The sequence below is a fragment of the Muscardinus avellanarius genome (assembly GCF_963383645.1).
Source record: "Muscardinus avellanarius genome assembly, chromosome: 7".
NCBI classification, from domain to species: domain Eukaryota; kingdom Metazoa; phylum Chordata; class Mammalia; order Rodentia; family Gliridae; genus Muscardinus; species Muscardinus avellanarius.
Window position 1 is genome coordinate 57,079,937 of NC_137793.1, and position 12,512 is coordinate 57,092,448.

General features: G+C 42.9%; 1 protein-coding gene across 1 annotated transcript; it reads left to right on the forward strand.

The window, feature by feature from the left end:
* Window positions 1-10,259: 10,259 nt before the first annotated feature.
* LOC308265312 (stress-70 protein, mitochondrial-like) lies at window positions 10,260-12,298 on the forward strand (the record flags this gene model as incomplete). The annotated part of the gene is given in 2 exon segments (XM_080698934.1): window positions 10,260-10,995; window positions 10,998-12,298. Coding segments are annotated over 2 exon segments (2,037 nt in total).
* Between the last annotated feature and the right edge of the window lie 214 nt (window positions 12,299-12,512).

The following is a 12,512-nucleotide window of genomic DNA, read 5'->3' on the forward strand; positions in this document are numbered from 1 at the left end:
CATGAGCTCTCCAAGGGCCAGGTGCAGAATTTAAATGTCCCCTAAAGAGCTCCGGGGAGATATAGTGAAGTCCTGAGGGTTGTAATCTTATCAAGAGATAAATACAAAATGGATTTATCTGGGCAGAAGTCCAGGCCAGTGGGACATGGCTGGAGGAGTTGGGTGCATGGGGGTGTGGTTTTAGAGACTGTGCTTGTATCTTTGGATCCCCTAGCATACTGGCTCTCGCTTGCTTCTGGCCTTCATGATGTGAGAGCAAACCCTGCTCTCTTCCTCTCTGCTTCTGATGTGAGAATGGAGCTTTGTGTGTTCTCTCTCTCTTTCCCACCACCAAGCTGTGAGCTTCAGATCCTGGCTTCACATAACTGAACATGTAATCTCCCCAAAACTGTGAGCAAATAAATCTTCCTTCTTCTACAAGTGTGGTTAGTTGTTTTAGATTATAGCAGTGAGGATTTGAACTGAGACAAGGTGTGATGTAGATTTATTACATGTGTACATTGAGTGTTCTCAGTCATTTCTAGAACTATAGAGAATTTAGAGAGCTTTACCAATAACATGAGAAATAATTTGTTCTAACTCACTAGGGTGGCTCTGGCGAGGAAATTCTACTTCCAGTATCCAAGGCTCTTTTCCTTGCTTCAACTTGAAGACCACATTTGGCTTAGTCACCCGGTAACCTAGTAATAGAAAATATAAAAGAAATGATACACACTGTTAGGAATGTAGGGCTCCTTAAGTAGTTTCAGTAGTAACACAGTAGCCTGTGTTAACAGCATTGAAGCTCTGTGCTTGAACCCTAAAAATGGCCATTGCAACACTGGTGTCCACCCATCCTGAAGGTCCATGGTGCAGGACTCCTGCCCAGTGGTGGTTGCTTTGTGTTCTAAGAGGCCATTCCATGGGCTCCAGTCCTGGGGGAGCTCTCCTTTAGTCAGTTCTCATCCTTCTACACCTCACTGGAAATCATTCCTTTTGATTTTAGTGTGTTTTGTTGGTGTGCTTTATATTCTTTCAATGTATTCAAGTGAGATGGATCATTTTGGATTAAAAAGGCACCACAAGCCGGGTGTGGTGGTGCACACTTGTAATCCCCGCGCTTGGGAGGCAGAGACTGGAGGATCACACAGGTTCAAAGCCAGCCTTGCTGGCTTAAGAGCCTCTGTTTCAAAAAAAAAAAAAAAAAAAAAGGCACCACAAATTAAGAGATTTTTACATCCAGGACAAACTTGTGCACTTTTTATACAAGATACTGGGTTTTCCTTTGTGTGATTTCTAGGAACACTGTCTACCCTTTATGAAAAGTACGTAGTATAGCCGGGCGTGGTGGCGCACGCTTGTAATCCCCGCGCTTGGAAGGCTGAGACAGGAGGATCGTGCAGGTTCGAAGCCAGCCTCAGCTACTTAGGCTCTCAGCAACTTAGTGAGACCCTGTTTCCAAATAAAATATAAAATGGGTCTGGGAGTATAGCCCGGAGGTAGAAAGTCTCTGGGTTCCACCCCCAGTACCACACACACAAAAAAAGTACGTAGTATTCCCCTATGACAGGTAGAGTTTATTAATTCCATGAGGCTCTTTATTATTTTCCGCTGCATCCAAGTGGGATGAGTTAAGACTAAGGCTCTGCTGTGTCCCTTACCTGCCATCACTGTCAAGTGCACAGCACAGCAGTACATGTACATAGACCCAGAGAAGAGTGAAGACCATAAGTCCCCCATGGCTTATGAAGAGTTATTTATAAATCTTGTGGTAGGGCTAGTGTGGACACCTTTGTAACAATTATGTGCTATTATTATTTTTTAAATATTTTATATATTTTTTTGTGGTACTGGGGATGGAACCCAGGGATTTTCTACCTCCGGCTACACACCAGACCTATTTTATATTTTATTTGGAAACAGGGTCTCACTAAGCTGCTGAGAGCCTCACTAAGTAGTTGAGGGTAGCTTTGAACCTACCTAATCCTCCTGTTTCAGCCTCCCAAGTACTGGGATTACAAGTGGGTGGCATGCCACTACGTCTGGCACAATTATGTGCTATTAAAAGAATGTAGACTAGTCAAGCATGGTGGCACACACTTGAAATCCCAGTATTTGGGAGGCTGAGACAGTAGGATTGTGGTTCGCAGACAGCCTCAGCTACTTAGTGAGGCCCTTTGCAATTCAGTGACACCCTGTTTCAAAATAAAGAATAAAATTCGAGTCGGGTGTGGTGGCACACACTTGTAATCCCAGCATTCAGGAGGCTGAGACAGGAAGATCCTGTTTTGTGGACAGCCTCAGCTACTTAGCAGGCCTTTCGCAACTCAGTGAGAGCCTGTTTCAAATTAAAGAATATAAAATAGGGCTGGGGGTGTAGCTGGGAAGTACAATTCCCCTGGGTTCCATCCTCAGTACCACAATTAAATTAAATTAAATTAATAAAAAATAGGGCTTGGGATGTAGTTCGGAGGTAGAATGCCTTTGGGTTCCATCCCCAGTACTGGAAAAAAAAATAAAAAAGCAAACAATGATGATTCCATTTTGAAGGATGTTTTCTCTCTGGAAAAATAGATGAAGAAGCGAAGCTGCGCTTAAATGATCCCTGGACTCGTGCCTTCCCTGAGTTTTGTTCACGTTACCCTAGGCACCACTAGGCACCACTCCAGACACCACCTGCTTCATGTTGAATTCACCCAACTTCTTCCTTCCATCACCACTATGCAGTCATGGGGATTCGGTGAGTCTAGACATTGGACTCTCAAATGGTAAGAAGACATAAGATAAGGAAGGTTCAATTTTATTTAAAATGTAAGTGGTGCAGGGGTTTAACATTTTAAGTAAATATACTTCTACATACACACACACTCTCTTTGACAAAGTTTTAACATTAGAACTTTTCTCTTGAGGGAAAAAGTACTTCAGGGCTTGACTTTTGTAGAAATTTTAACTGTAAAATACAGATGTATCTTGTGTCTGTACGTGAATGTGGAAATCAAGGCCACTAGTGCTTTTTCTTTTATCCTATTGAGGATATGTGTCAGTGGTACTTTCAACTAGATTTCTATCATTTAAATTATTGGTGCAAATAATTGATGACTAGACATCTTGTAAAACCTGTAGATCTTGTTTATACACTGAGATGTAAATTTATTGGTAGTCTGAATTGATTATATTAAATGTACCTTATTAACAAAACTTATCAATGAGTCCAATGTAAAATTATGTCATACTAAATGTCAAACCTAACTGAATTTTGTTCTGCATCTTAAGTAAGTTTATGATAATATTCTCAAGCTGTCAACAAAATACATGTATTTTTGTGAACTATGAATTTCCTAATTAAATTTTACATGCTATCACATGATTTTTACATAAATGATACTTTGTTTAAACTATCAAATGTCAGTATTTTACTATAAAATGTACATTATCACTAAATGAACTTTTATTTTTAAATATCAAATTAGCTTTAGTTGTGTATTATTATTTTTTACAAATAAAGATAAAAAAAAAGTTTCAGTACAAAAAAAAATGGAGGTCTCACTTAGCCTTGCTTGGCCAATTTAGATTCTTTCAGTGGAGAGATAGGAACACAAATATTTTTGTCTGGTACACAAAATGGATTGACTAACAAAACAAAGCTAGTATCATTCAACCCTGTGGGAATGTAGCATGGTCTAGTAACTGGGAAAAGAAATACAAACTACTGGGAGTTAGTGTATGGGGAAGTTGTTCTCACCCACTGAGACCAAGTGGCTATAGTTCTCCAGCATCACATCCTTGTACAGGGCCTTCTGATTAGGTGTCAGTAATTTCCATTCCTCCTTGGTGAATTCCACAGTAACATCCTTTAGTGTCACTGGTCCCTGGAACAACATATTTCAATTTATTCTAAAGTGACCATAAAATAGTACCATTAAAAAGACACATTAAGAGCCAGGTATGGTGGTAAATACCTGTAATTCCAGTACTTGGTGGGCTGAAATAGGAGGATTGAAGATTCAAGGTCAGCCTCAATGACTCAGTGAGACTCTAAGCAACTTAGTAAGACCCTTTTTCAAAACAAAAAATAAGGATGGGGATGTAGCTCAGAGGTAGAATTCCTTTGGATTCAATACCCAGTAAAACACACACACACACGCACACACACACACACACACACACACACACACACGCACACACACGCACACACACACACACGCACACACACACACACGCACACACACACACGCACACACGCACACACACACACGCACACACACACACGCACACACGCACACACACGCACACACTCAAAACCCATACATGTTAAGGGATAGGAATGTGGCTCAGTGATAAAGCATTTGAGTTGCATGCTGGAGGTCCTGGGTTTGATCCCAAACAGAGGACAGAGGTTTGTGTGTGTCACTGGGGATTGGACCCTGGGGTGTTCTATATCTGAGTGACACTCCCAGCCCCATTTTATTTTACATTTTGAAATAGGGTCTTGCTAATTTGCTGGGGCTGGTTGTGAACCTGTGATCCTCCTGTCTCAGTCTCTCAAGTACTGGAATTACAAGTGTGCACCATTTTGTCTGGCCAGACACTAGTCTTATGAACTTCAATACATAGGGCTGGAGGTACCGCTTGGATGCCCCTGGATTCCATCCCCAGTACTGAAAAAAAAAAAAAAGGTCAATAAAGGATGTAGGTGTGGTAGTGCGTGCCTATAATCTTAGTACTTGGGAGGCTGAGATAGGAAAATTGCAGGTTCAAGGCCAGCCCCAGAAATTTAAGACCCTAAGCATCAGTGATTGAAAAGAACGTGACTACCACCTTTCTTGCTGGCAGTATATTTTGGTGGTCATGTAATGCTGGCTTTGCTGGGGGAAAAAAAGGGGGGTCATGGAGTCTTCCCCCAAGGAAGGACTGGAGAGTGAGTGAGGCAATCTATAGTAGGGTAAGAACCTCTGCAAGCAGGCCCAGATGGGGCAATTTGTGAGGCTGATGCCAAGTTTTTAAGAAAAACTCCCAAGACTTAGGAATGCCAGAAACATGGAAAAGGCTACAAGATGCAAGCCATGAAGCCAGGCTGGAAGAGCCAGTACACTGCCCTTTGAAATCAACCTGGACCCAGGCGCAGGGCTGCCAAGGCCTTTTGGAGATCATATCTCACCACTTTGTGTTCTGGATTCCATAAATGGAGACGCAGGATTAAATGCTTGCCCTGTTGAATTTTGATATTGTTTTGGTCCCATTCCTTCTTTTTATAGTCCGTTCTCCCTTTGGAATGCAATTGTTTACTCTTTGCCATTGTACGCTGAATATATATAACTTATTTTTATTTTCATTTTCTTTTACAGGGGCTCACAAGAATTGACTCTCAGAGGAGTCTTTGGACTTTGAACTTCTGAGCTGTGGTGAACTGATAATATTTTGAGAACTGTTGGAGGTGGACTAAATGTATTTTACATTCTGAACTGAGTACGAGATCTTCAAAAGCTCATAAACTGGTGTTCAGAGTTGATGGAATTGAATCATGAGAGTTGAATTGGAGCTTTTTATGCGGCATTCTATATCTAAATATAACCATTATTGAGACTGGCCTCAAACCTGTGACCCTCCTGTCTCTGCCTTTGAAGTACTGGGATTACATGTGTGCACCACCATGGCAAATGTCATTTGTTCTTTCTCATAAAAAAGGTCTTCCATGAAAAAGTGGCAGGGTATATGACAAATTAAACAACTGCACATGTGCTTATCATCAAGACAATCAACTGTCATAATTCGTGATGCAGAAAATCTTTATGTGAACTTACCATTTCACCCATGGTGTATTAAAAATACTAGAGGATGCCGGGTGTGGTGGTGCACGCTTGTAATCCTAGCATTTGGGAGGCTGAGAAAAGAGGATTACAGTTCATGGACAGCCTAAGCTACTTCTTAGTGAGGCCTTTTGCAACTCCGTGAGACCCTGTTTCAAAAAAAGAAAAAAAAAGAGCTGGGGGTATAGCTAGAAGGTGAAATGTCCCCGCGTTCCATCCCCAGCACTGGAAAAAAAAAATACTAGAGGGTCAAGATTTAATAAAACTAATTTTCTTTTTTACTGTTTCACTAAGATATCGTTAAGTAAACTGCAGTTTTTTACAGTGAGTCTTTTAAATGAATACAATAATTATAAATTGGAGCCTCTCTTAATTCATGTCAAACTGGAAACAATATATTTACCATTTCACACCATCAGTGCAAAATGCATTCTGCATCTTAGTATTGTGATTTTTTACTTAATAAATCCTTTTAGTGGGTCTTAGGTTCCCAGGGTTCTTCTGCAGGCTACACTTTTGATACAGCTATTTTATTGAAACAGTATTTTCCTTGAAGGTGATTCTCAACTATTTCTACTCTTCTAGTTTAATACATAAGCTCTCTTTCAAAAAATTCATTAAACACACAACATACACAGAGGGAAACAAAGTAAGAAAAAATAAATGACTCACCTTATACTTGTTCATTTTCTGCTGTTCTTGTGAAAGAGTAGCAGTTATGGATCCAAAGCAGGAAATGTTGGAAGTGAAAAGTCATAAAAACCCCATATCTTACAGCTCCAGAAATCACCTGTGAGAAATTTCCACACAACATTTTAGTAAAATATAAACCTCTGGAGAAATTGACCTTTAACCCATCAGAAGGAATAGGAAGGACTATGATGAGGTAGTACCCACCTGTACACTGATGGTTTTGACATAATCTTGATGAATCTGGGAAAATTTTGAATGAATTTAAACATTTCTTTCCTATGAGCTGTTCTGAAAAGTATATGTCTGTTCACTGAACAACACAAAAGAATTGAAAGCTTAAACACTGCATAATTGCAGATTAAATGAGTTGTATCATATGCCCAAACATGGAATCCCATGTCTGCATAATAGATAATGTTGAAATGATATATTTACTGATACATGTCATAAAATTTCCTGTTAATATTATAAGCCACACCACTTTAGAAAGTCATTTCATAGTGGGGTTTTTTTTGGGGGGTCAGGTACTGGAGATTAGACTCAGGGACACTCTACCACTGACCTACATCCCAGCCCTATTTTATTTTTTATCTTGAAACAGTCTCTTGCTAAACCACCAAAGCTGACCTTGAACTTGCAATCCTCCTGTCTCAGCCTCAAAAATTACAGGCATATGCCACCATACCAGGCTTCAAATTTTCAAAACTGAGACATCTCTTCTCCCTAAACTATATCTTCTCAAAAAAACAAACAAACAAACACTTCTTCAGGAAATTTGTTTTGACTTACATGTGATACAGTGACTCTAGAGACTTCAATTCTACTCTAGGTTCTGCTATTAATGTAATGATTGTCTTAGTTTCAATGTTATTACCTTTAAAATAAGGGGGAAATCAGATTATCTTGAACAACCTTCATGCACCATTCTTTGTCTTCATCCAGGACCACAAATCCAGACTGTATCCTGGATTTCACTTTCCCTTTAAAATTTAAGCTGGGTCTGGGGGTAAGATTTAGATTTTGATGAACTCTAACATGGACACCTAATCTGCTAACATTGACATAAATCTAATTTCAAAGATTGCAATGTAGCACCATAATCCCCAAACAAGCACTTTATGTATGTAGCAAAAGGGAGCTAGACACCACAATCCCGAGGTCCTTGACACAGCAGGAGAAATCACTTCCTGCCAGCCTGGAGCTCACAAGATGCCTACTTAATAACTCCAGATACCATATGCCAATCATGAGAGGCATGGATGCAAATGATGCAAACGCAGATTTCTTCTTACAAAGCAGCGCTCCGTAACCAGGCATGGTGGCTCATGCCTATAACCCTAGTACTTGGGAAACTGAGACCAGAGGATTCCAAGCCCAATCCTCCTGCAACTTAGCCTCAGCAATTTAGTGAGACCCTGTTTTAAAATAAAAAGTAGGGCTGGAGATGTGGCTCAGATGTAAAATGCTCCTGGTTTTAATCCCTAGTACCATCACACACACACACACACACACACACACACACACACAGAGAGAGAGAGAGAGAGAGAGAGAGAGAGAGAGAGAGAGAGAGAGAAAAGTAAAGAAAGAAAGAAAGAAAGAAAGAAAGAAAGAAAGAAAAAGAAAGAAAAGGGAAAAAAAGCTTCTCTATAGAAACTAGCTAGCTACCTGGATTGGATTCCCAGTTCCGTAGCAAAAAACTCAAATTGAAAGCTCTAATAGAGGTTTCTTTTTCTTTTTCGTGTGTGTGTGTGTGTGTGTGGGGGGGGTGGGTACTGGAGAACTGAACCCAGGGGAATTCTACCACTGAGCCACATCCCCAGTCCTCCTCCTCCTCCTCCTCCTCCTCCTCCTCCTCCTCCTCCTCCTCCTCCTCCTCCTCCTCCTCCTCCTCCTCCTCCTCCTCCTCCTCCTCCTCCTCCTCCTCCTCCTCCTCCTCCTCCTCCTCCTCCTCCTCCTCCTCCTCCTCCTCTTCTTCTTCTTCTTCTTCTTCTTCTTCTTCTTCTTCTTCTTCTTCTTCTTCTTCTTCTTCTTCTTCTTCTTCCTTGTACTGGGTGTTGAACAAAGGTCCATTCTCCTTCTGAGCTACATCCCCAGCCCTGTTTTTTATTCTTTATTTTGAACTAGGGCCTCGCTAAATTGCAGAGGGCCTAAGTAGTGGAGGCTGACCTTGAACCTGTAATTCTTCTGTGTCAGTCTCGAAGTACTGGTATTACAGTCTTGTGCTTTCATGCATGGCTCAAATAGAAGTTTCAATGTACACTTCAGTGGTTTAGTGAAACACTAATGGTTTCAACTTAAATGTCTACAACCCCTATCCTCACTATAGGTTAGACATGCAGGAAGGGTCTTAATTAACGTTTTGACTCAGGGTTCAGAGGAAATCCCAAGACTTTTTTGGAATAGAATGTTACTTGGTATGGTTAGAGTCAGTATGCTCCAAAAATATGTTCTGGTGGTTCTCAGGAACATTTGTTGCGCTAAATAAGAACCATCACTGAATTTTAGTGTAGGACAGAGAATGAACTATGGAATAAGACCAGTGAGAATTTAAATCTCATCTACGAATACTGGGTACAACAACTTACCTGTCTGAACCTGCGGTACCATGTATTAAAATGGAGGTGGTTAATGCCCATCGAAGCATGATCGCAATGATTAAACGAGTCAGTAATGGAAACAACAGCGTGCCTTGGAACAGCAAGAGCAGCTCACCTTTATTGAGTCCTCTTTTACATCTACCCTGGGGCACGCTCCTCTCCTCGAGGTGGCCGCGCCCGCACCTGACAGGCCGGTCCCCCCTCCCTGGCTCGCGCCCCCGGCCGCCCGCACGGTCGGGATGCTCGGTCGGGATGCCGGGGAGGTGGCGCGCCCGAGGCCCGCCCGCCACCCGCCCGCCTCGGGAGGCCGCCCCAGGCCCAGGCCCGCCCGGCCGCCAGGTCCCGACGCCGCGGCCGGCTCCCACACACACCTGCTGGGCGCGGCTCCGCTCCCGGCCATCGAGCCGGCCCTGCGGCAGAGGCGACCCGAGCCGCAGCGCCTGGACCCCCGGGGCGAAGGACAGACTGCCACGATGACAGCTCGGGCATCACACATGCGCACAGCTCCCGGCCGCACCGGGACTACGCTGCCCAGAATGCCCCGCGACGGTGACGGGCTTGGATGACGTCGCCAGTGGCGCCCTCTAGTGCCTGGTGACTGCTGTTGGGCTTGCCTGGAAGTCTGGTTCTTTGGCTCCTCAGAGTCCTGGTTATAGGAGTGGTAACCCGCACCCGGGACCGCAAGACAGAAAACTACTTAAAGTGCTACTGATTGATCACTTAAGGACAGTACTTGAGACTCAGCGCAGCAGTACAGAATGATAAAGTCAGCCTTTATCTATCTTAGGAGTACTGGCTTTCATGAGACATGTAATAAGCTAGAAAATATTCACCGAATAAGTTAAAACAGAAGACAAATGTCATACGTACCACTTCTGCAAATAAACAATGCTTACTACTAGGTGTACATTCTGTAACAATCTGAGATGTTGATATGGGTTCTTTTTTTTTTTTTAAGAAGTTTATTAAAAGATATAAATACAGAGGGTAGGTACAGCTCCATACCAGACTGGCATGGAGGGGTTCATGAACTCGAATGAATACACCCTCGACATGGGTTCTTGTTCTTAGCTAATTTATAAAAAAAAAAAAAAAATAGAGAAGCGCCTCCACCACCTTACCGCGCGGCTCCCGCACCCCCGAGCTCCTGCGTGTTGTTCCGTACTCTCTCGGCCCAGCCGCCATGATTAGCGCCAGCCGAGCCGCAGCAGCCCGCCTCGTGGGAGCCGCAGCTTCCCGGGGCCCCGCGGCCGCCCGCCACCAGGATTGCTGGAATGGCTTTAGCCATGAGGCTTTTAGATTTGTTTCAAGGAGGGATTATGTATCAGAAGCAATCAAGGGTGCAGTTGTTGGTATTGATTTGGGTACTACAAACTCCTGTGTGGCAGTGATGGAGGGTAAACAAGCAAAGGTGCTGGAGAATGCTGAAGGTGCCAGAACCACACCCTCCGTCGTTGCCTTTACAGCAGATGGTGAGCGACTTGTTGGCATGCCAGCAAAGCGACAGGCGGTCACTAACCCAAACAACACATTCTATGCCACCAAGCGTCTCATTGGCCGACGCTATGATGACCCGGAAGTACAGAAAGATATTAAAAATGTTCCATTTAAAATTGTCCGTGCTTCCAATGGTGATGCTTGGGTTGAAGCTCATGGAAAACTATATTCTCCAAGTCAGATTGGAGCATTTGTATTGATGAAGATGAAAGAAACTGCAGAAAATTACTTGGGACACACTGCAAAAAATGCTGTCATCACAGTTCCTGCTTATTTCAATGACTCACAGAGGCAGGCCACTAAGGATGCTGGCCAGATATCTGGACTGAATGTGCTTCGAGTAATTAATGAACCCACAGCTGCTGCTCTGGCTTATGGTCTAGACAAATCTGAAGACAAAATCATTGCTGTATATGATTTAGGTGTGGAACTTTTGATATTTCTATCTTGGAAATTCAGAAAGGAGTCTTTGAAGTGAAATCCACCAACGGGGATACTTTCTTAGGTGGTGAAGATTTTGACCAGGCCTTGTTACGACACATTGTGAAGGAGTTCAAGAGAGAGACAGGGGTTGATTTAACCAAAGACAACATGGCACTTCAAAGGGTACGGGAAGCTGCTGAGAAGGCTAAGTGTGAACTTTCCTCATCGGTGCAGACTGACATCAACTTGCCATATCTTACAATGGATGCTTCTGGACCCAAACATTTGAATATGAAGCTGACCCGGGCTCAATTTGAAGGGATCGTCACTGATCTAATCAAGAGGACTATTGCTCCATGCCAAAAAGCTATGCAGGATGCAGAAGTCAGCGAGAGCGACATAGGAGAAGTGATACTTGTTGGTGGCATGACTAGGATGCCTAAGGTTCAGCAGATTGTTCAAGATCTTTTTGGCCGAGCCCCAAGCAAAGCTGTCAATCCTGATGAGGCTGTGGCCATGGGAGCTGCTATTCAAGGTGGTGTGTTGGCTGGTGACGTCACAGATGTGCTTCTTCTAGATGTCACTCCTCTGTCTCTGGGTATAGAGACACTGGGAGGTGTCTTTACCAAACTTAATAACAGAAACACCACTATTCCAACCAAGAAGAGCCAGGTGTTTTCTACTGCTGCTGATGGACAGACTCAAGTGGAGATTAAAGTGTGTCAGGGTGAAAGAGAAATGGCTGGAGACAACAAACTTCTTGGACAGTTTACCCTGATTGGAATTCCCCCCGCTCCTCGTGGAGTCCCTCAGATTGAAGTTACATTTGACATTGATGCCAATGGGATTGTACATGTCTCTGCCAAAGATAAGGGCACAGGACGTGAGCAGCAGATTGTAATCCAGTCTTCAGGTGGATTAAGCAAAGATGATATTGAAAATATGGTTAAAAATGCAGAGAAGTATGCTGAGGAAGACCGACGAAAGAAGGAACGAGTTGAAGCAGTTAATATGGCTGAAGGAATCATTCATGACACAGAAACCAAGATGGAAGAATTTAAGGACCAATTGCCTGCTGATGAGTGCAACAAACTAAAGGAAGAGATTTCCAAAATGAGGGAACTCCTGGCTCGAAAAGACAGTGAAACAGGAGAAAACATTAGGCAGGCAGCATCTTCCCTTCAGCAAGCATCATTGAAGCTCTTTGAGATGGCATACAAAAAGATGGCATCTGAGCGAGAAGGCTCTGGAAGTTCTGGCACTGGAGAACAAAAGGAAGATCAAAAGGAGGAGAAACAGTAACCATAGTAGTCTGTTTTGGAGCCAAAAAGACAACATTCTTTGTGAAGCTTAGGAGTGAGGTTCTTCTGAGCAGAAATGAGCAAACTTCAGTCTTCTTACTGTGTTTTTGCAGTAATCTATATATAATTTCCTTAATATGTAAATTTAGTGGCCATTACCTAATGATCATTTAATGGGCAGTAATTCTAACAGTATAAAGTTCCTAGCCTGTCAT